The sequence below is a fragment of the Rattus norvegicus genome, chromosome 7 (genome assembly GCF_036323735.1).
Source record: "Rattus norvegicus strain BN/NHsdMcwi chromosome 7, GRCr8, whole genome shotgun sequence".
Classification (NCBI taxonomy): Eukaryota; Metazoa; Chordata; class Mammalia; order Rodentia; family Muridae; genus Rattus; species Rattus norvegicus.
The window spans coordinates 120,664,181-120,690,650 of record NC_086025.1 but is presented as its reverse complement, the minus strand read 5'-3'; the positions used below and the strand labels follow the sequence as shown (position 1 = coordinate 120,690,650).

At 48.1% G+C, this 26,470-nt stretch overlaps 1 protein-coding gene across 4 annotated transcripts in view; it reads right to left on the bottom strand.

The window, feature by feature from the left end:
• Tafa5 (TAFA chemokine like family member 5) overlaps positions 1 to 26,470 on the bottom strand; it is a 221,274-nt gene that overhangs the window by 24,070 nt on the left and 170,734 nt on the right. For 2 of the 4 annotated variants that reach the window (NM_001191991.1, XM_017595060.3), the window contains exon 3: positions 13,869 to 13,996. The exons of the other annotated variants lie outside the window; for them this stretch is intronic. In NM_001191991.1, the coding sequence (NP_001178920.1) occupies positions 13,869 to 13,996 (128 nt within the window). The remainder of the gene's footprint in view (positions 1 to 13,868; positions 13,997 to 26,470) is intronic. 4 annotated transcript variants of the gene reach the window in all.

Genomic DNA, 26,470 nt, shown 5'->3' with positions numbered 1-26,470 from the left:
GAAGAGTCCTGCATGTTAAACATACCCATCAAACTCCCTCGGCCTGGAAAGTTTACAGGAGATTAATATTTTTCCCCTCCTGTGATATGTTCAGTAATTTTCTACACAGAAAAAAATCATGCACGCAGTCAAAGCACCGGGATCCTGATGAATGTGGTGGCAGTTCCTGAGTGTATAAATAGTCTAAGGGTGAGATTGACATCCTCTTCCTAAATTTATGTTTTGGCCTTTAAAATGAGGGCTAACAGGAGGTTAAAAAAAATCACGTCTTTCTATGATTATTAAAGATACAGCAACCAATTCCAGGTGTTTCTTTTTAAGCTAATTAATAATTTTGATGCTAATGTTTCCTCTCTTTGGAGGGTGGTTATTTATTTATTTTAAATGAATTACGTAATTGGTTAATTATTTTCTTTTTACTTGTATTGTTTCTGATGTGTAACGATACCCTCCCACTCACAGCAAGAACATTGTTCACTGAACACACTGAGTTCTTTCTACTTCATCTTAAATAGGACCCTAATTCCATGTGTAATTGTCCAGCCTACTCTGCCCAGTTCAGTTATCACATCAGGTGATGACTCACTAGTGGCACCAACCCTGGAGGTAGGATCTTGCTTATTTTATATGCACACAGACGAAGGCCCTGAGAGCCAGGTCACCTCTGAGTTAGCCGGGAAACTGCTGCAAGGCAAGTCGGTTTCAACTCTCTGTGGCCTTAAGGAAGCACAGCTCATGATTTAGTTTAGAAAGGAAAGCTGGCGTACCTCTTAAGTCTGGGATGATATTTTTGTGGAGATTTTGAAAATAACAACATATTAGCAGCATCCTTGTTCGTACACCAGTTTCCATAGGTAATTGCAAAAGCATCTGTGGGAAGGTGTGTTTCACAGGACCTATGCCCTGCTTCTCCCTATTCCAGGTCTTGGTGGCAATTATTCAGATCTGAGAGATGCATATAACTCTCAGATTCAAACCCCTTGTTCAACCTCAACTTCAAACGTCAATTCTGTTTATTTCATCTGCAATCCCATTTTCCTCAACTGTGTCCCTGGTGTGCTTGGCATCTGTGGAGATCCCAGACATTTTTCATTTCATTGAACTATAATATATGAATAAATATAATTATTAACTGTACTGACATATGATAACACAATGTTCCAATTTCTTATGTCTTACTTTCTGTTTTTCTTTTGTTTCCATAACTTGGTATAACTTTCTTTACCTTCACCTTAAACCTTTCCTGTGTTGCTTAGAGTGCCTTTGGACACCTCTGAACCATTGCTATCTTTTTTTTTTTCTTTTCTTTTTTTCGGAGCTGGGGACCGAACCCAGGGCCTTGCGCTCTCTAGGCAAGCGTTCTACCACTGAGCTAAATCCCCAACCCCGAACCATTGCTATCTTGAACAACTGACCTGACAGTCTTTGCTTTTTAAATAGAGACAGCTGGCCCATTTACATTTATTGTTCTCACAGGCGGCAAGGTTCCTGTGATATATAGTGCTCTATCCTGGAGTATGGCTACCCTTCTCCCCTGGATCCACTCATTTTGCACATTTTGCCCTCTGGTTCTTTTTGTTCTTGTTTGTGGTGCTTTAGCAGAAAGCATGCTTAGTTTCATTGGTGGTTTCTAATGCTGGTCAAATCAAGGAGTCCATTTCCTGATGGACTGAAGCCATCCTGGAATCCTTTGACCACAAAGAGGAATGATCCTGCATTGAGGATAGGCTGCAGTGATCCTTCCCACACTGGTGCTGGTTGTTCTCTGGCCATCCTTAATCAACCACAGGTGACACTAGAGCCTCATTTACATAAGGAGACCTTTGCATAATTCAGAGAAAATCAAGGGACAGGGCTGGGAGTTTGCATTCAACTGTGTAGCCATAGCAATGGGCTGGCTTCAGACTGGAGATCTTCCTGCCTCAGTCTCCTTAGTGCTGGGGTTTTAGGTATGTATCCATCATGGCCTGTGATCGGTGTCAGTGGTGGACCATGTGAACTTTTTAATCTCCTGATTTCTGAGTCTTGCTTTATTGATCTGAGTGTGTCTTTTATTCACCTTTGTAAGTACACTAGGTGGGGGGTGGTATGTTTTCCCAGTCATGGAAAATGCTTCTAGTTACTACCTTTGTCCAAAGCAATTAGGAATAAGGCTGACTTCACGAGGGAGATTGTGTTTTGGTCTCATCTTCTGGCTTCAGGTATCCCTGGGCTCACAAGACTGTGTCTGCAGTGGTTCTGTGAATCATGGTCTTTTATTTTTCTTCAGTGTCATTTAAATGGCTGTCACCTGGGTTTCCTTCATTCATCAAAGTCAGGCATGTCCTGTGATATCAGATCCAGTCAAGTTTCTTCCCTAGTTGGGATTTTCCTTTTGCCTGGGAGACCTGAGTGTTTCTTTCAAACGCTTTACTTCACCCATAAGCTCATCTTCTCACTTCCTGATGCCAGGTTTCTTCTAGGCAGCACCCCAGCTCTGAGGCGCTATGCCTCTTCTCTGGTCTCCAAACCTGCCTCCCTCCCCCAGATTCATTCCACTTCTTTGCTGTTTCCTGGTTTTAATATTGCTCTCACGAAGTAGTTTCCATTTTCTGTGGTGACAATTCTATTATTTGTGGCTTCCGATGCACATTTGAATTCTGCTCTCAGGTCTGCAGTGTTTTTGCATGCGCTGCATGTCTCTGTGGGAAAGCACAAGGGCTTGCCTCCAGCCCAGGCTCTTCTCTGCCATGCTATCCTGGAATAACAGACACGGCCACGTTCAGCTCTGGAGTATCCAAGTAACACCTCTGAGGCTGCCAGTGGGAGCCCAGTGGGTTGCTCCAGGGTTACCTAGGCCTCTCTTCAGGCCACACTTCTCACAGATAGAGCTCAATTCCCCCAGCTCCAGTCTATAGCCTGAGTCCACCAGGCAGAGACCAAAGCTGCCCTACATTCCAAGAAGGCTTGGCTGCCAAGTCTGCAGATTCCCTCTGCTCCCCTGGATCTGGGTTGCTGTGTCCTCTTCCAGGCTGGACCTGGTGCATGCTGGTAACTGTGAAGAAACATTCCTTTTCATGTGACCACCCAAAGGTTCTCACCAGTCAGAGGTGGCCTCAGGGTTGGGTTCTTGCTATTAGACGTTTGGGTTGTGCCTCAGTTTGGTAGTTTCACTTCCTTGAGAGGGCAGAGAGCAGACAGGGTGAGCACAGGTTCTGAGGTCTCTTTGTTTCATGTCCCAATTCTAAGCCCATCTTATGTCCTAGGGTTTTTTGGGTACAGTTACTAGCAGTCAAAGCATGGTTCAGAGGTGACGTGGGCTGTTTGCTCTTCTGAGGAGCCCAAGGATATCTTACGTGGGGAGCCTCTTGACGATATTGAGAGTTCTTACTTCAAACCTCCTTGCTAACTGGAAGCTGGGCAGAAGATGAAGCCACCATGTTGAGTCCAACTACTAGTTTACAGGTCATGGATGCATTTCCATGGGCTTGGGATTCCTCTCCCACTAGTTACTGAGAAGTGCCGTTTCTCCCAAAGTGAAAAAAAATACCAGGCTCTCTCACCTCATCTTTGGAAACTTACCTACCAGCTGGCTACATGCCCTGTGAGATGGCCATGGCTACATATAGCAGATCCAACAACACATGGGAGAGATATAGGCACACAAATCATACCCTGACCACACCCAATGCGTGAATGCTATCAAAAGAAAGCTTTCCAGAAGAGGTTCCTTCATCCTATATAGTCACGGAGATGGGAGCATCCCAGAGGATGTGGGGTGTAAAAGAACAATAGCCTTCCCTACAGAGACCCCTCATGTCTCAGAAGCCCTTTCCCTCCGCTCTTCCTTTCTTATCCTAGTAACCTGTGAGAACAGGCGAGGGAACCCTCTTGCCTTCTCCAGATAAGAAAACCAAGGCTTAGGAAGCCCAACTACTACCAGATACCTGCCCAGAAACAGAAGTGTCAGTTCCTCAGGCTATGGATGTCTGAATCTGACCAAGAAGGTTCATTCGGCACCACCGATCAGTCCCAGAATAGGGCTCTTCTCTCAGAATGTGCCTAGGTGTTATTATGCATGCTGCAGGCTAAGAATGAGATTTATGTTCCAGTGCGGGGTATGGGGCATTTATGGGGACCTGGTGCATTTATGCAGGTCTGCAGAGTCATCTACGCTGTGGCTGGAGATCGAGCTGGGGCTGGGGCAGAGGCTGTCTTAGGACTTGATGCACCTGCTGAGTGTCTGAGTTAACGGAGAGTTGACATTTTAAACAATGAAGATAGAGGCCCAAATCCCTCAATCTCATTTTTAAAGACCGTATCACAAACACTACTGGTGAGGTTTATGTCAAGCTAGAGTAATCTGAAATGAGGAAACCTCAATTGAGAAAATGCCTTCATAAGATCAGGCTGTAGATTATTTTATTAATTAGTGATTGATGGGGGAAGGATTCAGCCCATTGTGGGAAGTGTCACCCCTGGGAAGGTGGTCCTGGGTTCTATAAAAAAGCAGACTGAGCAAGCCACAGTGAGCAAGTCAGTAAGCAGCACCCCTCCATGGCTTCTGCATCAGTTCCTTCCTCCAGATTCCTGCCGTACTTGAGTTCCTGTCCTGACTTCCTTTGATAATGGGCTGATAATGTGATGGCTATGTTGGTTGTCAACTTGACTATAGCTAGAATGAACTACAATCCAGAAATAAAGGGTATGGCCTGTGATCTGGATATTGAGGCAGGAAGCCATATGCCTTTAATCCAGACACACCTTTAATCTGGACCACACCTTCTCCTGGAAGCCTATAGAACCACAACAGAAGGAAGGTTTTGTTCTTCGCTATCTTGCTAGCACATCCATTCTTCCACTGGCATTAGAGTCTACTTCTTCAGGATTCCAGGACATACAGAAGACCAGCTGAGACACCCAGCCCTGTGGGACTGAGCAACTATTAGACTCTTAGACTTTCTGCTCATAGTTAGCTACTGTTAGATTAATTGGACTGCAATCTATAAGCCACTCTAATAAATTCCCTTTATATATATTATATACTATATATACTATGCATATATGTACACAGAGAGAGAGAAAAGAGAAAGTCATTCCATAAGTTTTATGACCCTAGAGAATCCTGATAAATACAGATGATATTGAAGTGTAAGACGAATACTTTCTTCCCCAACGTTATTTCTGTGTTTTGTCATAGCAATAGAAACGCTAAGTTCAACGAACATCTATGCTGAAGCCTCATATTTCACTACCTCTGTAGCATACAGAGGCCACTGCAAAGGGTCTGCCACAGGCAAAGCCACTCTTGCTTACTCAGCCCACATAACTGGCTAAGGACAGTGAGTCAAATCTGTACACCTTAACAATGAGGACCAACTCAGGGAGCCTGGGACTAAGGGATCGCCTGGCTCAGGGATGAAGCTCAGAAAGGTGTTAGAAGGCATGGCCACAACAGCTTCCATGATGAACACACAGATGCTAACTCATCTTCCAACTTTATACTCAATATCCTGCTATTTCTCAGACAGTCGAGACCTGCATTTACTTCTGGCCTCAATGAAAATACCATCTCTACCTAAGAGAGTCTAAGGCCATAGTAAAACAACACAGAGAAACATATTTGGAACACCTAGCCAGCATTACCTGTGAAGATGGAGTTGGGCCCCTTCCTGGGGAAAGCAAGGTTACCTGTCAGGGACTCATGCCTGGTTCAATAGGTAGCAGTGTCCTGGAATGCCACGTCTTAGGGTGGCCAACTGGGTATCAACTTCACTGTGTATAGGGCAGTCTATTAGAGTTGACTATTCTGGGTTCTACTTGGGAGATGACTTTAGGGTCTTTTCAAAGGTCTCTAACACAGTTTTCTGGAACATTCTATAGCCTTTTTTCCATGAGTAGCTTTCCTCAAGTCTAGAGGGTATCTAGGCCATGGGAGAAGAGGGTTGGCCAGGACATGGGGGCCTAGGAAGACTTTACCTTCAGGTTTTTCAGCTTTCCCATGGTTATAGTAAGTGTTCAGAATTGTGAAAGGATGAGGCCTGAAAGAGCAAGATCTCACCTCTGGTGATGGCTCTATTCCCAGCTTCCATGGGTGGAAGACAGTCTAGTCAGGAGGCCCCTGCCTCCCTCAGCTGTGTCTGTGTGACACAGTACTGCAGCAGTGGGGACAAGTGCTACCTTAGTTATGTTCTCAGCAGTGCAGTAGGTACCGAGATAATCATGTGTATTCATTGAGCTCCAAAGACTGAGCCCTTTAGAGATCTGTGAGGGTTGACACCTTCTTAACATGGGGGGGGGGGGCATGTGCTGAGTCAGCCTACACCCTTAGCTTCCAGCATACAACCAACACACTTGGGAGATCAGGAAAGGAACTGACAGGGAGACAGGGCTAGGGGGACAGGAACAGGCTGAACCTGTGGCCCAGTTTCACAGCGGGCAGAAACTCGATTTCTCTAGCCCTACTCTTGGAACACCAACCTTAAACAGGGCCTGGCCCCTCATCTTCAACCTCCCTGGAGCCCTGAGTCATCCTGGTGCCACCTTCAGGCACGCTCAGTGCTGGCCCAGCTGCTGGTCACCTCCCCTATCGTGAGGAGTACCCTTTCTGTGGCAGTGAGCTCACCCCACACCCACCTGTCTTAAATGACAGGCTCTGGCTTCCACCCTGCACTGAGCCAGTTCCCCTTAGTTCCGAACACTTGCTGTTTATGCATTTAAAACAATTCAACGAACGACTGCTTTAAGGAAAATTGAGATGAATGCCGACCAATTACAGAAAAGAGGGACCAGCCATAATGCCTCTCCTTGTGAAAAATGCCAACAGAAATAACGCAGCTTTGTCAAACCAATCTCTTTTTTTTTTTGTTTGTTTGTTTTTGTTTCTGGGCTCATATTCTCCAGGAGCATGAGGGATGTGTCTGCTTACAATACTACTTGATGCAGCACTGCCATATACATTTTTGTTTGCGCACAGAATCCATTAAAATGTCCGGCTATTACCGTGGTGATGAACAGGGTGACTCAGACGAGCACAGAATGGACCGCGCACTGATCCAAGTAATGACTGTGGTCTTTCATCACTTGTGCTGAACAAAGATGGGTTAGGGCGCAGGCACCGGGCTCCTGCGGACTGAGTCTGCGCGGCCCGCCTCAGTGCTCACACTACTTTTTAATCCAGTCTGCTTTGTCCTTGTGAGGACGTCATGTCCAGAAAGTATCTAAATCGATCTGAGGTGCAGGGCTGCTGGGCGAGAGGCCATCTCTGCTCCAGGGTCGCGGGCAGGATTTTCTCCTCCTCTCCCTGTTCAGTGACGTTCCTGTTGTGGCAGCCTGCCTGTGGGAAGTATTTCGTTGTGCATGGTGACTCTCTTTTGCCCTGGTGTGTCTGACTCTTCCTCTGCCCACGCGCCCGGTATGTCTGCTTCTTTTTCTCTACCAGCAAAATGTCACAGGCGCCCTCCGATCATACTGGAGGTGAGGGCAGAGGCCTCTGAACTTTGGCCTAGGTTCCTCCCTGTCAGTGAGCTCCATGATAGACAAGAGAGTGGATGTGATTCCCCAGGTTTGTTTCTTTGGGTCTTCACAGTACTAGGCCTGTGGCCTTAGGACGAGGAGGGTGTAGGGAGCCGAGCAGGTTTAAGAAAAAGAATGTCAACGCAGTTCTGCTTAGGTCGGCTGCATGGAAGGCGACTCACTGACTCTCTCTAGATGTGAGATTCAAACGAGAATCTCCACAAGAACACCCCTGTATCCGCTGACGGCAACCAATCACCATGATCCATTCTCCTTGGCCCTCTGAGATGCAGTGGGGTCACACAGGTGCCCCTCCTCCCCTGGAGCCACTAAGTCAGACTGTCACAGGGGAGCACTGTCCCTTGAGAGGAGCTCACCTGACACCTCCTCTCCAGTTGTGTCTCCTTGTGTTCAGAGGGAGGATTCTAAATCCTTGGCCTTGCCTTCTTAGTCTCACAGATTCTGCTGCTGCTCCCTTAGGGATCTGCCTCACCTTGGCTAAGGAAGTCTTTTGAAGGTTTATTTTAGCAGGTAGAGACCGTGTCAGGGAGGGCCCCACCTGCTCCTTTGATTACTGGCTAGACACAGCCCACATATCTCTCTTGACACAGTCTTTCTACCAAGGTGGCTTCTCCAGACCAGCTGCCATTGGAAATCAGGGCCAGCTCAAGGGGACATCTGGAATCAAAGATGTTAATGTCATGGAAAGTGGTTTAGTGATGGTAGAAACAGATAGTGTGTGTGTGTGTGTGTGTGTGTGTGTGTGTGTGTGTGTGTGTGTGTGTGTGTTTTACAAGCTTGTGCTTCCCAGTCTCATTTGTGTACAATTAACCGAATTAACAACCTGGGAGAACGAAGGATATCAAATCAAGAAAAGAAGTGACACGCTGCATGCCATGTCCCCAAAGTCTAGGTGTTTTAGAACTAGGGAGCTGCCTGCGTGTACAAGTAGGATATAAGCTACAGAGATTCCCAGCATCAGACAGAGGGAGGAGGACCATATGGGGACAGCTAGCAGGACTAGGGGTCAATGGAACTTCCTGGCATGGTCTTACTATAAGGAGTAAGACAGCCAAAGGGTCCCAGATGGTACCGACAGGGGAGGTGCAGGGTGACTAGGGCTTCCTAGGGTGGCTAAACTGGAATGCCTATTGCTGCTCACATGTGATCAGCCACTTGGAAGCCAAGGATCTCCCTGCCAGGGCACCTCTTCCCTTCCCTTCACGCAAAGCTAGGAATCCCACTACACATATAGGTCTTGTCCTCAAGGAGCCTGTGCTCCGACAGCAGCTGCTACAGGGCTCACTGCTTGCTCTGTGGGGCTGGAGAGTGACCTCCGGTGTCCCTACGTCTCTTCCTGGTGACATAGGGAATGCATGTGCATATACTGCTTGTCTTCCAGGTCACCTTCTCCTTCTCTGATTAAAGTCCCTACTGTGGCTGTGTAGATGAACTGTTTACCATTCAGGTGGGCTCCAGCATGGCTCCGGTGCACTGCCTAAACCTCCTTGCTGGGGTCTCATTCACACTAGGAGATGTCCTTCCTGGCTGCCTATAAAAGCAGCTGTCTTGGGTACTGGGTAAGGGCCCAGGCCCAAGGTGGATATGCTTCCCCTGCGTGTGTGTTGGCTGATTCAACTCAGCCTTCATCCCTAAGAAGTCATGCTGAATGCACACGTGAGGCGTCCAACTGTGAGCTACCGGACCTCTGGAGATGGAGCCACAGTGCCTATCTATGGTGGGCAGATGAGGAATGAACCTGGGCTGAAGCAGCTGCCATTACTCCCATCCCCAGGGATTCATTTTCTCATTTGACTTCCTAGACAAGCATCCCACTTTCTTCTTCAAGATTCAAACCTTTGGAAATGTATCTGGATTCCCACTGTAAGTGTAACTCAGGAGCCTGTTCATTGCTCTTGCTTTTGGGAGATGCCCACATAGTTCTAGTCTCTTCGTTCTCTACCTTCACGTGGGTACAGGTGCAGAGTCAATGGTGTGGGTCCTGCAAGCAAGGCCTGTTCTCCCTCCACACTGGTAGGCCATTCCAGCAACCAGGGAACTACAGGTCAGGAGCCACATCTGGTTCTGCAACACCTGGGCTGGGAATACCTGGATGGCAGCTTGAACAGTTCCTCAGGCATTTCATTCTGAGATCTGCGTGTGTGTGTGTGTGTGTGTGTGTGTGTGTGTGTGTGTGTGTGTGTGTCTGCGTGGATCTCTCTTTCTGTATATCTTAGTTAGAGTTTGTATCATAGAAGAAAACCAGACCAGGAACTAATGCAGAGGTCATGAAAGAATGCTACTACTGCCTTGTTCACCATGACTCACATAGGCTGCTTTCTTACAGCACTCAGGACTGTCATCATCTTACTAGGGGTAGCACAGCCCACAGTGGGCTGGACCCTCCCACGTCAATCACTAAACTTTGAAGGTATTTTCTCAATGAGAATCCCTTTTAGACCCAAATATCTCTACCTTGGGTCAAGGAAGGACAGTGTGGGACTGATTTTGTCCTTCTGAAGTTTAGATGTCCCCCACCACCCCCATATCTTATTCTGGGAGCTCCATATTGACCCAAGACAGTGCTGGGAACACCTGTGTGTTGCCTGTCAGCTAGCTATGGTTAGTGTCCTATGTTGACTCCTGAGAGGAGCCCAGTTTTCTTTTCTTTTTTTTAAATATGGCCACCAGGCCACACACAACCTTCAGAATTCCATGATGCAGACTTTTAGGCAGACCCCTTCCCCACTTCCAAGTTGGAAGGAAGCTGTAGGGGCAGAGTCCTGAGCGGGATGAGTACAGTCCACTGAACAGCTGCCCGTCCATCAGAGGAGAGCAGGGCCCTCCCTGCTCCGGGCCAGCTCTCCTGAAGCAGGGTTGCCATGGACAGATGCGAGGCACTGCAGAAGATGCTGCCAGGACAGCTAATAAGCAGACCATCTGCATTTGTGTTCTTTCACGATATGACTGTTCTCAGTGCTCTTGACCTCCACATGCCCCAGCAGGTCGGGGGATGGGCTGCCCACGCCAAGTCAGCAGCCAGTTTCAGGCAAGCAGAAAGGAACCACTGCTCCTCAGATAGGCTGCTCAGATGGACTCTACCTCTGCCTGTAACAGAGGCCCAGGTTGGACATTTACGTCCACATGTGTTCCTGCAGCTGGCATCTGGGTATATTTGGATCTGTGTTCTCTAGGGTATACATGCCTATGGAGTACTAGCTCTTGAGCAGAACTCCTGAGAAGCCTTCCCCAAACCTCCCTACCCCTACAACTGCCTGTTTCTGCATACAGAATTAAAACATGGTGCTTAATAGCTAATTGGAAAAGTGGGTTCCAACCCAGCTGGTTTATTCTGATTTAGGGAACAGTATAGCTTACCGTTGAGCATCTTGCAATCCATAAACATCACAGAAGAGCAGAGTAAACACTGATTAGAATATCTGTGAAAGCCACTAACATGTGTAGTGTGCAGTGCAGCCGGAGCCAGCCAACACCTGCACAGAGATCCATTCCTGGTCAGCCACGAGGGACCAGAATCCCCATCTAGGATCCTCCAGATCTTTTCATTTAGATCCCCTGTAAGTCCCGCTGCCAGGGCTAGTGGAAACCAGGAGCCCAGAAGCTGCAGAAGAGGGAGGCAACCCCACTCTTTGCCCCATCTCTAAAACTGATGCATCACAGATGGGTGCAGGAGAGAGCGCTGCTTCCGTAACCATGGAGAACCCTCAGCAATCACTAGTCATCTGGCTTGTTGCAGATGGATGCTTACAAAGCAAAGTATAAGGGGCAACCCCAGAGGCAACACTTAACAAAGTTAGCCCAGAGCTTCGTTTGTCTCCTGAGTCCTCAGGGCCACGGACATCCCACTTTCCACAGTGACACGCGCATCTCGCACAGAACCCACTGTGCTTGTGTCGAGATAAGTGGCACTCGTCCCAGGGACCCGAGAAGCACCCTAGTATTTTTATGACCCTTCCTCCCCCCTTTACATGCTGATCATGAGCCAGTAAATTAATTTCACGACCCACTAGTGGGGTGGTGACCCCCACTTGTGAGAAGCAGTGACTATGGAAATGCAAACATCAGCATGTGCCTGGGGTCTGCACTGGGCTAATCAATAGATCCATTTATCACACACACTTAGAAGGCCCCATGAGGGGACGAGGCTACGGCATTCCCCAGGCCCAGATTGTCCCCTGAGCATCCCCCACTCATCAGGTGACACTGCAGGCTTGGATGCAGTTGATATAGCTGAGGTGCAGGCTGGGGAGGGGTCTTGGTTGGAGGAAGGTCTGGAATGAGTGACACTGGAGAGGAATTAGCAGCCACCACATGGCTTCTTAAAGAAAAATGGGTGACAAGACTGTCACCTCTGAGAAACAATTTATGGTGGCATGTGAAACCTAGGGTATTAATTTACTCTATATGAGGCCATGATGGAATCACACACAGCCAGGACATTAAGTTGTGGTTTTTAAAGATCTCTCTCTCTCTCACACCAATATTTTAGATACCCTAAAAACATGTCACCTTAGGCCACAGGTATCAGTAGGAGCTGGGCCTCATCTTTCTAGACTGAAGGACACAGGTAGACTAGACTACCTTTTTGCCTTTGGAAGGGGCCCTCACACCTGCCCAGTTCACTTGGTACGCAATTGCAAATACACACTGCCTTAACTTGCCGGTCTCTTCTAAGTCTGACCCAGAAAATGGTGAACCCACAGTATCTAGGGCTACCCCTGGTTCTAAGAAGGACATAGACCTAGGAGTTCTGAACCTCTGGCCTGAGTCACAGAGAGCCATGTCTATATATGGCTCTTATAAAGGCGGCTGAACAGCCTGAGGGTGTGGTTGGGGAGACTTAGCCTTATCCAGGAAGCCACTGTGTGGCACTGAGGAATGCCTTCAGCAGCCCTCTGTGTGGTTATGAGTGATGAGGCTTATCCCTGCTTATCACTTCCCTTACATCCAACTATGGTCCCCGCTTGGGTGTCTTGAGAGTTTAGAAATCCAATTGGCCATGGTTTGCATAGGGCAGAGGCAGTCATAGAGCATCCTATACCTGTGGCTTCTCTACACCATGCATCTCCCTAGACTCCTCAGAGCCTAAGGCTCTTCAAAGTATGCTTGCTTCCGTGTCCCCTCAGCAGCCCAACAGGCCCCCGTGCTGACCCCGAATAGGTCTCAGCCTTTGTGTCATTCTCAAAGAAGCCAGCACTAGGCGATCAGTCATTAGCTCAAATGACGAGGTTGAGGCTTACCTATCTTTCCCAAGAGTCCTTCATCTCCTAGTTCCATTATCACAGAGGATAATTGTCTACAGTGTGTAGGCAGCGTGTGGTACCATTACCTCAGAAAGTTCAAAGAACAAGAAACAACAACCAGCCATTCACAGGACACTCTAGAGTATTCTGTACTCAAAAGCCTGTGAGAGGAGCAGTCCTGGAGACCAAAGAGCTCAGTACACAGTGCTCAGTAGGATGAGGTGGGTGAGGTGGGTGAGATGAAGGAGCTCTTGGGGTCTGTTAGCAGCTACTGTACCTGTCTTAGTCAGGGCTTCTATTCCTGCACAAACATGACCAAGGAGCAAGTTGGGGAGGAAAGGGTTTATTCAGCTTACACTTCCACATTGCTGTTCATCACCAAAGGAAGTCGGGATTAGAACTCAAGCAAGTCAGAAACCAGGAGCTGATGCAGAGGCCATGGAGGGATGCTACTTACTGGCTTGCTTCTCCTGGCTTGCTCAGCTTGCTTTCTTATAGAACCCAAGACCACCAGCCTAGGGATGGCACCGCCCACAATGGGCTGGGCCCTCCCTGCTTGATCACTAATTGAGAAGATGACTTAAAGCTGGGTCCCATGGAAGCATTTCCTCAAGGGAGGTTCCTTTCTCTGTGGTAACTCCAGCTTGTGTCAAGTTGACACACAAAACCAGCCAGTACAATACCATATCTGGGGCAGCAGCAGAACCATTTGCAGCATCCCCCAAGCCTGAATTTTCATGGTCCCCATGGCCTCAGGAGGAATAGAAAAACTTGCTCTCAGGATTGGGTGGTACCTGATGTCCGTCCACATCTCCCCCACAAAGCCAAGCAGCTTCAGTGCCAGCAATATGCACCGTGTTAGCTTCACTTCTGAGCTCACTGCACCAGCTGACCAATCCTGTGGCTCTGTCCCTGTGTACCCAAAGACTGACCGATACAGAACAGGCTCTCCGGGACTTATCCCCAAAGAGTAAGGAGAAGCTGTGACAGGGACAGAGACACCAGCTGCCATCCCTCCCCTGCCCCAGAGTCTTTCTACATCCACCATGGGCTTTTGCGTCTGCTTACTTCTCCTCATCATGCCCACTAGAAAGGAAAGGGGCCACATACCGTGGTGGTCTTTATCCGCCCTCCTGGCTGTGTGCAAGTCCAGCCTGACCGGTTGATTAACAAGTCACAGCCTTCCCCCTCCAGGCAAGGAAGCATGTCACACCACTGCTTTGTCTTGATAATTCGAGCTGTGGGAGAGAGGAGAGAGTTGGTCAGTGTGCCACTCCCTACCTGCAGGCCTCACGGAGTGGAGTGCTGACATCCTAAACCAGGGCCTGGCCCCTGGACATCACAGTGGGAAGCCCCATAAACAGGGACCATACCATTGGGAGGCATTCCCAATGGATGCTGTCTATGCACTGCCTCTTCTGGGTGGGTGTGCCATCACTGGTCCCCAACTGCAGGGGACCAATTTTCATAACAATATCATTTCCCTTCCCGAGGAGCAAAAACCCCACTTTCTGCTTTGTCAGAAATGGATAGATGTCCTGAGGTGACTGTCCGCTGAACTGCATGGGTAGGACCAGGGCTCAGTGTCAGGAAGTTAGCAATTCTAGAGTGGGCACGACCCCTGTCACCCTCATCTACAGACAATGTCTTGAATCAAGTCTCTGGGACTGGAAGTCTCCAGTCTCTGTCTCACTCCTTGGAGCACACAGGGTAGGGTTCTAGTGGAGAGCTGACAGTGGGCAGGTGGTCCCAGAATTCATCAGAAGAAAGATGGCAAAGCCTACACACATGAAAAACACCTTTTTTCCCTTAGAAACCCACCCAGGTTTGGTGGTTTGTCCTGGTAGTCAGGAAGGCTCTGTGAGAAGCCTATGAGGAAGAAGACTGCAATGAAGTGAGTTTTCTTATTACCAGAATCTTCCATGACCTGCTCGCCCCGCTAAACTCCTGGCTGAGGCAATTCTTACTATGGCATCTGCCTTTGAGAGACCCTTGTGGTCCATGCAAAGTCTAAGTCTTTGAGATAGCCAATTGCACTCAAAGTTACTGGGATTAGGATCACCTAGGAGATTGTGGAGCACAACTATGTGTGTCTATAAGGGCTTTCCAGAGAGAACTGGGCAAAGGGGGAGGACCTACCCTGTTCATGGGCAGCACGATCCTTGGGCTACCTGGGTAGCTGGGCAAAGCAAAGAACAAGGAGGAAGCCATCCTAGCATGGGCGTTTCCTGTCTGCTGCATAGCAGCCCATGAAGAGATAGGCTTTCCTCTGCCATCCACTTCTGCCCCGTGAAGTTCTAAGTGCATGGAGCCAAGCAAGCAGGAACTGAGCTCCCTGAAATCAGCTTTTCATCCTGTTCCTTCCAGGTTCTTCCTCACAGCAGTGAGGGAGTACTAAACTCAGGTGGACAGAAGGGACACCAGCACCCCTGGGCACTGTCTGAAGACTCAGTTATGTAGGATTTTTCACTTTAACCCCAATGTCTGAGGTTGGAAGACACTTGAAATCTTTCATGAAAAAGAAACCAAAGAGAACCACAAAGCCCTTTGGGGTCTAGGATCACAAAAGATGCGGCAAGGGCAAAAGTCATGCCTGTTACATTCCTGTTAATGCGACCTCCATGCCTGACACACCTCTCCCCATGCAGGAAGGACCTAGCATGGATTCCGCATTGCTTGCCCACTTAGAGGTCACTGCCTCACATGTGGGCTTGAGTTCGTTTCCTTTGGACATCAGGGTCTTGTGTATTAGGAACCATCACCTTTTCCAATCGAGTTTCTCCTTCCTAAAGCAGCTCTGCACTTTGATTGGCCCCATGGCCCAGCAAGGTACAAATAGGTGGTGAGAGAGCTGCAGAATTGACCAACTCTGGGAGAGAGGAGTGAGTCCTTCCCTGTCACCTTCACATAACACAGCTACAGAGACTTTTCTATTCTAGACATGAGAGAACTACACCCCTACCCACCCCAGGTCCCACACACAACCTCTCCAACTCCTGAGCTTCCTTTCTCTCTTCTCTTAGACCTTCTTTTCAATTTCACTGATCTATCTATCTATCTATCTATCTATCTATCTATCTATCTATCTATCTCTGTATCTATCCATCTATTATCTATCTATCTATCTCTGTATCTATCCATCTATTATCTATCTATCTATCTATCTATCTATCTATCTATCTATCTCTATATCCATCTATTATCTATCTATCTATCTATCTATCTATCTCTGTATCCATCTATTATCTATCTATCTATCTATCTCTGTATCCATCTATTATCTATCTATCTATCTATCTATCTATCTCTGTATCTATCCATCTATTATCTATTTATCCTTCTCTGTATCCATCTATTATCTACCTATCTATCTATCTATCTATCTATCTATCTATCTATCTCTGTATCCATCTATTATCTATCTATCTACCCATTACCTATCTATCTCTGTATCCATCTATTATCTATCCATCTATCTACCCATTACCTATCTATCTCTGTATCCATCTATTATCTATCTATCTATACATCTATCTATCTATCTATCTATCTCTGTATCTATCCATCTATTATCTATCTATCTCTGTATCCATCTATTATCTATCTATCTATTATCTATCTCTATATCTATCCATCTATTATCTATCTATCTATCTATCATCTATCTCTATACTATCCATCTATTATCTATCTACCTACCTATTATCTATCTATCTATCTATCTATCTATCTATCTATCTATCTATGAAGACATGAAGGTGGGAATCCCAGCTAGGCATAACACAGCAGGATGGGCTCCATGATGAAGTACACACACATACACATATATATGTATATATACACATATACATACACACATATATATACATAGGTATACATATATGCATATATACACATACACACCATATATATAATACATACATATGCATGGTACTCCAGGCTGGCTTAGAGGCACAATTCTGTAGGATATTGGCACTACAATTTCTCTGCCACTGTGATAGCTGGCATGTAAACAGCCCTGCAAACACATATGAGCTTCGGAGGAGTGTGCTCAGACCCAGTTCCTCACCTTCCAGGCAATCACTGGATTTCACTGCCATGAGATAGCATGTGCCATGACCTGGCATAGGAAGGTCATGACTGGCAGTGTCACGCTCCCTGTTACTTGATATCTTGATTCTGAACTAGCAATCCTGCAGTTGCCCTTTGCTTAGAACCAGAGGACTGACTCTGGAGACAGTGACTGGCCTGAACAAAGTTGAGCAATGGGTGGCAAAGACACAGGGTGGAGATCACCCAGTAAAGCAGGGTGACCTTCAGGAGGATAGGTCAGGAGGACCTGGAATAGTATGGGAGACAGGAAGGTGGGCCTCCCATCTGGATGGATGGCCATTCCTTGTTAGGCATGACACAGCAGGACAGGATCCATGATGAAGCACATGTAGCATAGCAGACAGGAGTCTTGGAATTGAGAAGCTATGCCCGCCACAGACACAGCAGAGAACACTGTGGTTTCTGTTGCCTGCCTCACTCCCACTGTCTATATCACTTGCCAAGGAGGATTGTCCAGTAGCCAGGATCCTAGGCTAGCTCAATTCATGCTACCACTACAGAAACAATATAAATTTGTGTCCTGAAATTCCTGACTCTTGTGTTTAGAAATAGAAGCATACAGAAGTAATTGAAGGTCAAACGAGGTTACAAAGATGAATACTTGATCTGGCAGGGTTAGTGGTCTTATAAGAGACCCCCAAAAGCACTTCCTATCCCTGCAACCCATCATCTGTGCAGGCACAACAAGAAGGCAGACATCTGTAAGACAGAAACTGGCCATGTCATCACACTGGCCTTGAACTTCCAGTCTCCAGAGCTGATGTTAAGCCACTAAGCAGGCTGGGTATGACGTTATGCTATGGAAACCTGAGCTGATGGAGCATGGGACCATCCTTATCCGAAGTCAGTTGTGAAGTCCCCTGAAGAAGAGAACAGTAAAGGAGGCAGCTGCTCCCTCAGCATCTGGCTTCCTGGGAAATAGCTTTAAGAACAATGGCTGCCCAGATGTGGCCTCCCCAGGGCATGGGTGTCAGCCATGCTGAAGGCATCGCAAAGAGTCAGGCACCAGGCCTAAGCCACTCTCCTGGGCTTCCACTAATCACAGCACAGGTGGCTGGTGGGCAAGTGACGCTGGTTTGTGTCACACATCTGTCCCTGGCTGTTCATTATCTGTGCAAAGTCACCAGCAGCTGCTTCTCCCAGCCCAGGTGTGTCATTTTTGGTGACAGCAAAGATGGTACGAAAACTGTCTCAGTCACCAACAAATATAAACCTGGAAACCTCAAATTACCGGCACCAGGATCCAGCCCCCAAACTCCTGCAGTGCTTGAGAACTTTCTCAACAAGTTGAAGATATTCTCTCTGTCTCTCTCTGTCTCTGTCTCTGTCTCTGTCTGTCTCTCTGTCTCTGTCTCTGTCTCTGTCTCTGTCTCTGTCTCTCTCTCTCTCTCTCTCTCTCTCTCTGTCCCTGATGCATACGTGTCCTCTGCTTTAAGCTACTAAGTGATGCAAGGGACAGGTTCAAGCACCACGAGAAGCTTCCCTGTATGCACAAACCTGTCCCCCAATAAGCTGCTCAGAGAGGGTTAGCAGATCAGTGAGCCACGGACTCCCATTCACAGTCTCTGTGCACCTCATAAGGAAAGAACAAGATTGGCTTGTGAGTGAAGCGGGAGCCTACAGCTGCTAGAAGGATATGAGGCCCTGAGGTAACTCAGGATGGACTGTCTAGGGTAGGGTGGCAGCACCAGAAGCCAGCCCCAGCATGCCTGCCTACAGGACTCACCAAGAAAGAGTGGGCTGTGGAAGCTCAGAATGTGAGAATGCTTGCTGGGCTAAAGGTTAAGATCCCAGCCTGTCTTGTATCAAGGCCATCTCCCCTGCAACCCACCGGGTTCCTGAGCCTCCTTCACATACTGACTCTCTGGCAAGAAGTGGGACGAGGGATAAAGCATGCTGTCAGTGGGGACAAGCCACACAGCGTGAGATGACATACACAGATGTGTACAGGGCCAGGTCCTTATGGCCTGAGGTTATGGAAAAGACAAAGCGTCTGTCCAAGTCACTGTGCACATCCTCATGAACATACATGTGTGGAGACATGGGTGTGCATATAGAATACATGAATACAAACACATACCTCACATGGTGTAAGCACAGTAGCATGTGATATAAATCAACCTATGTGGATACACATGCAAACAGAGCATACATTTACACATATGCAGGTGTAAATCTAGGCTACCCATCCATATGTACCTGACCACAAATACATATTCACATACTGCACAAACATGAATAAATTCTCACATGCATATACCACAAGTACATGTGTACACAATAATATACATTAACACAGGTACATATATAGCAATACACAAACACCCACATATATGCACAGCAAACTACACATGTATACATATACCATGTATGACTGCACACATGTTCATATATATGCTTACACATGTACTCATTGCACATACCTAAGCACACATACTGATATATGGACCATGCATATCATACATGTACACATCTATATACACACATATACACAGATGCATACACTACTACACATATACACTGTACATATAGGCTCATACTCAGATACCACACATGTCTTAGTCTGACATGCATGCACATGTCACATGCATACACCCACACGTATGCATGTACTCTATGCATACTCATGTATATACATATCTACAATATGCATACTTACACATGTGCATGCAAAGACAGAGCACGAAGAGCCAGGCAGTGTTGTGGGCTGGTCTATAGCAGCACACAGACAAGCAGAGTCTAGGCATGCCCAGGGACCAAGCCTCTGGGGACACTGGAACAGCACTGAACACACAGGTCCGTTTGTTTGCCTGCAGGAGCTCAGCTCACCCAGCCCTGCCCACTTCCTGCTGGAGGCGGTGGGAGACAGAGTGCTGGGCCAGCACTAGAGACAAAGGGCCCTTTCATGCTTCCACTTCACGACTTCATCTCACCCGGACCATGGGCTGAGGAGGTCTGTCTCTGGCCCTGTTGGCACAGTGTTCTCAGCACAGGGAAGGACATCCTAGGAGCTAATGGAGGCTCCTGAGGAGCATGAGTGAAAGGGGTCAATGGTCTGGGTTTGGGCACACAGCTGGCACAGCTTGCAACATATGACAGCCACCAGGCTTCCTTGGCCTGCGGCAGTCAGGAGACGGGAAACCAGGTATCCCAGGTTCCTGGAAGAAAACAGATACTCTAGACAAACAGAGAAAGGGCAAGCATGTGACTTCCAGGCTGGGTAGAAGAGGGAGCTGTGCCTAAGACAAAGAAGAATGTTCCAGAGCCTAAACCTTCCATAGGGCTTCAGAGTGGGACCCAGAAACACTGCCACTCTGACTCCACATGCATGCTTCACCAAAGGTAGCATGGTGGCCTGCATATAGTTTCTCTCTGTGGTCATTGCCTATATTACACACATGTACATTTGTATAGACAGCATACATGTATACCACACATACATGACAGCGTCCATACCATAGGACTGCACACACGTACACTACAAAGAGGTGTTTGCAGACACACTACACATATCTATATCACACACACACACACACACACACACACACACTCACATACTCACACACACACCACTTATATGTACATCCTAACTGAGGGCAAAACCTCACATCCACTCCCCCACAGTTCCACACAGACCCTACACCAATGTTCACAGCATGCATCCTTGATGCTGAGGACAGTGGAGTAGCTTTCTGCCCTCACTAAGCCTCTCTCGTGGACACGTTGGCTCATACAGGACAGAAGCTTGCCCCAGATGTCCCAAGGTCCAGTATGGGTTCAGCAGCTTCTGGGGCCTGGACGGTTCTCTGCCAGGTGAAGGACAAGTATCCGGGAGGTACAATACAGTGAACCATGCAAGGAGGCAGGGACCTGAGGCCACTCAGGACTAGGAATGGGTCATAGGCTCCTGGACAATTTGCCATAGCCAGGCAACTTTAAATTGAGGCGAAAGCATCTGTTTATCTGGTAGAAGTTCAGACAGAGGGTAGATTCTGAACAAAGGACCGCAGCATCTGGGAGAGAAACAGATTTGTGGGAACGGACACTTTCCACTAGGGTAGTATTGAGAGACAGAAGGCCTAGTGGGCCAGAGGGCTCTGGCTGTCTAGTGACAATTAGACAGGCCCGGGGATGGGGAGGAATGGCCTTGGCATGACAGAAGGCTCTGTTACCTGTGTAAAGCACAGCTGTGTTTCTGTCTGTCCCAATATATGGGTGGTCTGGGCAGGTTCGTCATACATTGCCAAGTTGCTTCCAGTGATGGCAGCCAGTCACCTTGGTTCACGTTACTATAAAATGATTTTATGTTCTGTTTGCTAAAATAAACCCAAGTCCCTTTAAGATCACTCACTTCCCTGGCAGAATCCTTTGTTCTGCCAGCTAAGGTACCCATTGGATGCTCCCAGGGGAAGGGGGCTGGTGAGTCCATTCCTGTGTCCAGCGAGGATACTGCACAACTTGCCCTAAACACAGGAGCCTGTGATGACACGCTGTGCTTGGGAGATCACGCCTTAAGTAGACACTGTTTTCTGTACTCCAGACAAGGCTTGGCCAGGCATGTTACAGCCCCAGCCCTGGGTTTACTTCTCAATGGCATAGCAGCCACTCTCCCAACCCCACGAACAACCCTTGGTAACTGCCCAGTTGTGAGACTATGAGACCCATTGTTGTATGCCTTAACTCCAAACTGAGAGCAAGAGAGTGAGTAGGAAAGAACAAGAGAGCTAGAAAAGGAGAGAGGGAGGGAGGGAGGGAGGGAGTAAGGAGAGAGGGAGGGAGAGACAGAGACAGAGACAATGATACTGGGGTCCACTTGAAACAGTCACCAGGAAGACCCCTACACATGGGGTCATGAGTCTTCTGTGGACTTCCTCTATATGTGAGTCCTTGGGGAAGATTCCTCAGCCCTGGCTATTCTCAACATGGGCATACAAAGAGGGCCATAGGAACTGTGGGTTTTCTCCCAGGTCGCGCTTGACAGACAACTCAGACCAGGGACTCGGGAGATGAGTCTTCTCTCGCCTGTCTTTGACCAGTGTGTGTCTAATCACCAGGGATTCAGGACCTGAATAGATGCAGTACTTCCTGTGTGGGGGGCCTGCAGGGGGACATTTCAGCTCTGTGATGGCTGATGGCAACTGTCTACTTGATGGGATTTAGAATTACCACAGAGACTGTGGGAGTGTCTTTGAGGGATTATCTAGACTGTATTACTGTATAAGCTCTGCCCTGAATGCATGTGGCGCCATTTGCAGGCTGGGGTTGGGGCTGTGTTAAGAAACAAAGCAGAGAGAAAATAAGCTGAGCGCCAAGACTCATCGCCTCTCCCTGACACTGGACGCAACAAGATCAGCTGCTCACAGCCCTGCCACCCTGCCTTCCTGACCATAATAGGCTGCACCCTCAAACTGTGAGCCAAATTGAACCCTTCTTCCTTAGTTTGCCTCTTGTCAGGAATTTGTTTACAACAATGAGTAAAGGCACTAACATAACCCAGCCAGTACCCCCATGAGCACACGTGTGTGTGCGCATGCATTCAAATGTAGCAGAGGCTCCCCCAGGAATTCCACAGGAAGGGCATTGGGGCCCGGCTCCAGGGAAGGCTGATGCCAGCCTACAGCGGCAACACCTAGCACCTTTGGGCTGCTGGTTCTCTGCGTCCCACTCCCCGCCTTGCAGCAGTTCATTGGCACTAAGCACGCAGTAAATAAGCCATGAAGATTCTGTTCCTGGGCCCTGCAGTAATTGGATTACTCCCATTTAAAGCAGCGCCCTGTCAGGCTGCAAGGCAGAGCTGTTGGCACGAGAAGGAGACAGCTTAAACGAGTTATCAAGAACCCGCTATTAAACATGCCTTCTGGGATGGCTCTGGGTTAAATGGAAGGTGTGATCACAACAAACAAAGCCACCGTCATTTGCGCGGTTCGGGAGGGTGGCTGCCCTATTACGTATGTGTGAACTGGCATCCCCTGAATGAACACGGAAGCCATTTGAGTACCGGCAGGTACTTTGTTCCATTCTGGAGTCTACTCCCTGAGCTGCGGCTCTGGGAAACACCTGCCCTGTAAAATTAATGCTGCAAATTTCATTTTTATTGGTTTTGCAGTTTTGTTTGTGTTTAATTGTGAATGGGCTTTGGTTTATTCCCGCTGCACAGTCTGGGAGGGCTTAGCTTGGCTTGGGCTCATATTCCCATAACATTATAATAAAAATGATACGACTCAGCAGAGGCTGTGGGGGAACCGCCCTTCCAAGGGCATTCTACATTTTTTGAGTCTGAGGAATGCTCATGTCTGCCCATTTTGAGGACAACAGAGCCGGTCAGTGGTACAGGAGGCACAGCTGAGGTGAGGCTTATCTAGAGAGAAGTCTGACCTGCTCCACGGCAGGGCCAAAGGAGTCAGCTCAACAGTGGGGACACAGCTCTGTCTTTTACTGGCCTTCAGATAAGGAGCAGCTTGGATTAGAAGGGAGTTTGGCTAGTGCTTACACTGGACCCAGAAAGCTCTTGGGGAGGTGTATATCCAGTCTCCAGAGAGAGGGCCACTGCTCTCCTCCTACAATTCTGGCCGCATCCTGCTGGGATTCCAGCACAGACACATAAAGGGTGCAGATGCTGGACACAGCAATGAGATATTGGGTAGAATCAAGGAACAGCCTCGTGCCCCATGGTCAGGGGTCCATGCTGGACCACAAGGATACTGGCAATTGCGTGGCTGTTTTAATCCCTCTAGAGTAACAGAGCATCCTGTCATCTGCCACCTCCTATGCTAATCAGATACTGGGTCCAGGTAATTAAGGCAGAGAATTTGATGGTGGTGATGACCATCTTGGTGGTGGTGGTGGTGGTGGTGGTGGTGGTGGTGGTGGTGGTGGTGGTGGTGACTACCCTGCTCATAGCTGGGCCTGGTCATCTGCCTCTCCTTTATGCAAACAGGACTGGGAAGAGATATGCACAAGGGTGCCACGTTGAGTGTGGAATCCCTCCAGCATGTATTACTAAGGTCTCAAAGTCTAGGAATCAGGCTGCACAGTTTCCTCTGCTGCCTGCCCTGTCAAGAACTCTATCCTATCGGTTCATAGAGGCAACTCCTGATGAAGAAAGGATTGACCCACAGTCACCTGCTGATGACATCATTATTATCATTACCACTATCAACATTACCACTACCACCATCACCACCACTACCACCACCACGACCATTAAGATTGTCATCATCATTACCACCACCCAACAGTCACCACCACCACCACCACCACCACCACAAAGATGGTCATCACCACCATCATCACCACCAAGATGCTCATCACCACCACTAGTACCACCAAGATGGTCCTCACCACCACTACCACCACCAAGATAGTCACCACCACCACCACCACTACCACCACCACCAAGATAGTCATCACCACCATCACCACCACCAAGATGGTCATTAGCACCACTACCACCATCACCACCACTATCACCACCACCACCATGACCATTAAAATTGTCATCATCATCACCACCACCCAACAGTCACCACCACCACCACTACCACCACCACCACCACCACAAAGATGGTCATCACCACCATCATCACCACCAAGATGCTCATCACCACTAGTACCACCAAGATGGTCATCACCACCATCACCACCACCAAGATGGTCATTACCACCACTACCATCACCAAGATGGTCATCATCACCACAACCACCACCAATATGGTCATCACCACCATCATCACCACCAAGATGGTTATTACTACCACTACCACCTCCAAGATGGTCATCACCAACACCAAGATGGTTACCACCACCACCACCACCTCCAAGATAGTCATCATCACCACCATCAAGATGGTCATCACCATTGTCACTACCACCATTTTCACCATCATCCACCACCATTGCCATGATTCTCAGAATTATCACTATTATTACTGCTATCAACATCGTCATGTTTACCACCACAACCAATACCAGCACTGTCTTTATCATCATGGGCTGCATCATCACCATAATTATCACTGCCTCTGGGGTCATCACCATCATCACCATCATCACCATGGCCACCACCACCATCTCCAGCATCACCATGCTCACTATGAGAATTACCACCATCTCATCACCACCACGACCATCACTGTCATCACCATCACTTTCGCAACAGACTGTGAAGACAGAGCTAGGGTTTAGAGGGGTATGAGCTGAGGTCAGAGGTCTCCTTGAAGCTAGAGCTTCCTATTCTCATCCTATTCTAGGATGTTTTTTGGTTATGCTGTGCTGGTAGCAGCTAAGTGAGACTCTGCAGGACAGCGCTGTATACAAACAGCTTATACCCCGTGTTGTAGAGGGTTTGAGCTTAGAGATGGAGGAGCAGACTCCAACACTGCTCCTCCTTCACTGTCTACGAGAGTGAAGAGGCAGGAGGATGGATAGTTTTAGGGATGAAGGGGTATCAGTCACTCACGTATGCTTAGTACCAGATGCCTGAATTTAAGGGGCTATAAGGTTTCCCTTGGGCCACTTTTTGTAATTAGTTGAGCCCTGACCTGCCGTAGAACAACTATGACCATCCAGTTCACTCTGGGAGACCCATCAGGGCCATCAGCCAAGTTTACAGCAATGCTTGGGCCAGACCATCCAGGGGACCAAAAGAGTTTCCTAATGAGGTAGGGAGACAGTGGGCAAATGGAAAGGAGGAGAAGGGAGGAGAGAGCCCAGAGTTACAATGCCAACCTTATCTCTTCTTTGGGCCATGTCTGTCTCCTGTCTTTGCATCTCAGGAAGATCCTGTGAGGCTCCTGTCCATGGACCATGCAAAAGGTCCAAAGCCTGGAATCTGAAATTTACCAGTTTAGAAATGGTGGCTCCATGGGCTGACCACAGGACATGGGCATGAAGACAAGTGTATGCCCAGGAGACTCAGCCAGTCATGTCCTGCTGCCCTAGATGAATGTGCCTCTTCTCTCTGCATTGTCACCTTTCTTCTTCAGGTATCATAGGGAGGCCATGCAGCTAGGTCACCTGCAGGGGTTATCTCAGTCTTCCAGAATCCTCTCTGCTCCTCTACTACCCCTGGTGTGAGGTATGCCTTCCCATGATGAACTCATAGTCCTAGTGGCTCAGACTACCACAGTGGCCAATGGAAGGCATTGTGCTCATGTGTGGTGCTCATGTGTGGCTGTTCCTTCTTCTTTCATACAGGCCCAAGTTCTTTACTGAACTCTGTCCCTCAGTGAAAATGGATTGACACCAAAACATGTACACTCGACTGAAGAAATCAACAAATATGTGTCTCCACATTTCGGAGACAATGAAGCCTCCTTCCTCCAGGTCCACAGAAACCTCTAGCTGAGACAGAGGCCCAGACTACAGGGCTTTATAAACTGGATGATCCAACCACACTTCATTGGCAGTCCTTTGAGGGCCCTGCTCTTTGGAAAGTCTGGGTTAGCCTTCCCCCACCCCTACCTTAACACCTATGAAAGTGTAGCTTCCTGCTTCCAGCTTTGTCATTGATCTCCTTGGTTACCCCCAAGGGGCTGTATTTAGAGAAAATACTGACTCAGCACCACCAACCATGAGTGAACATTGCTGGCAAGCTTACT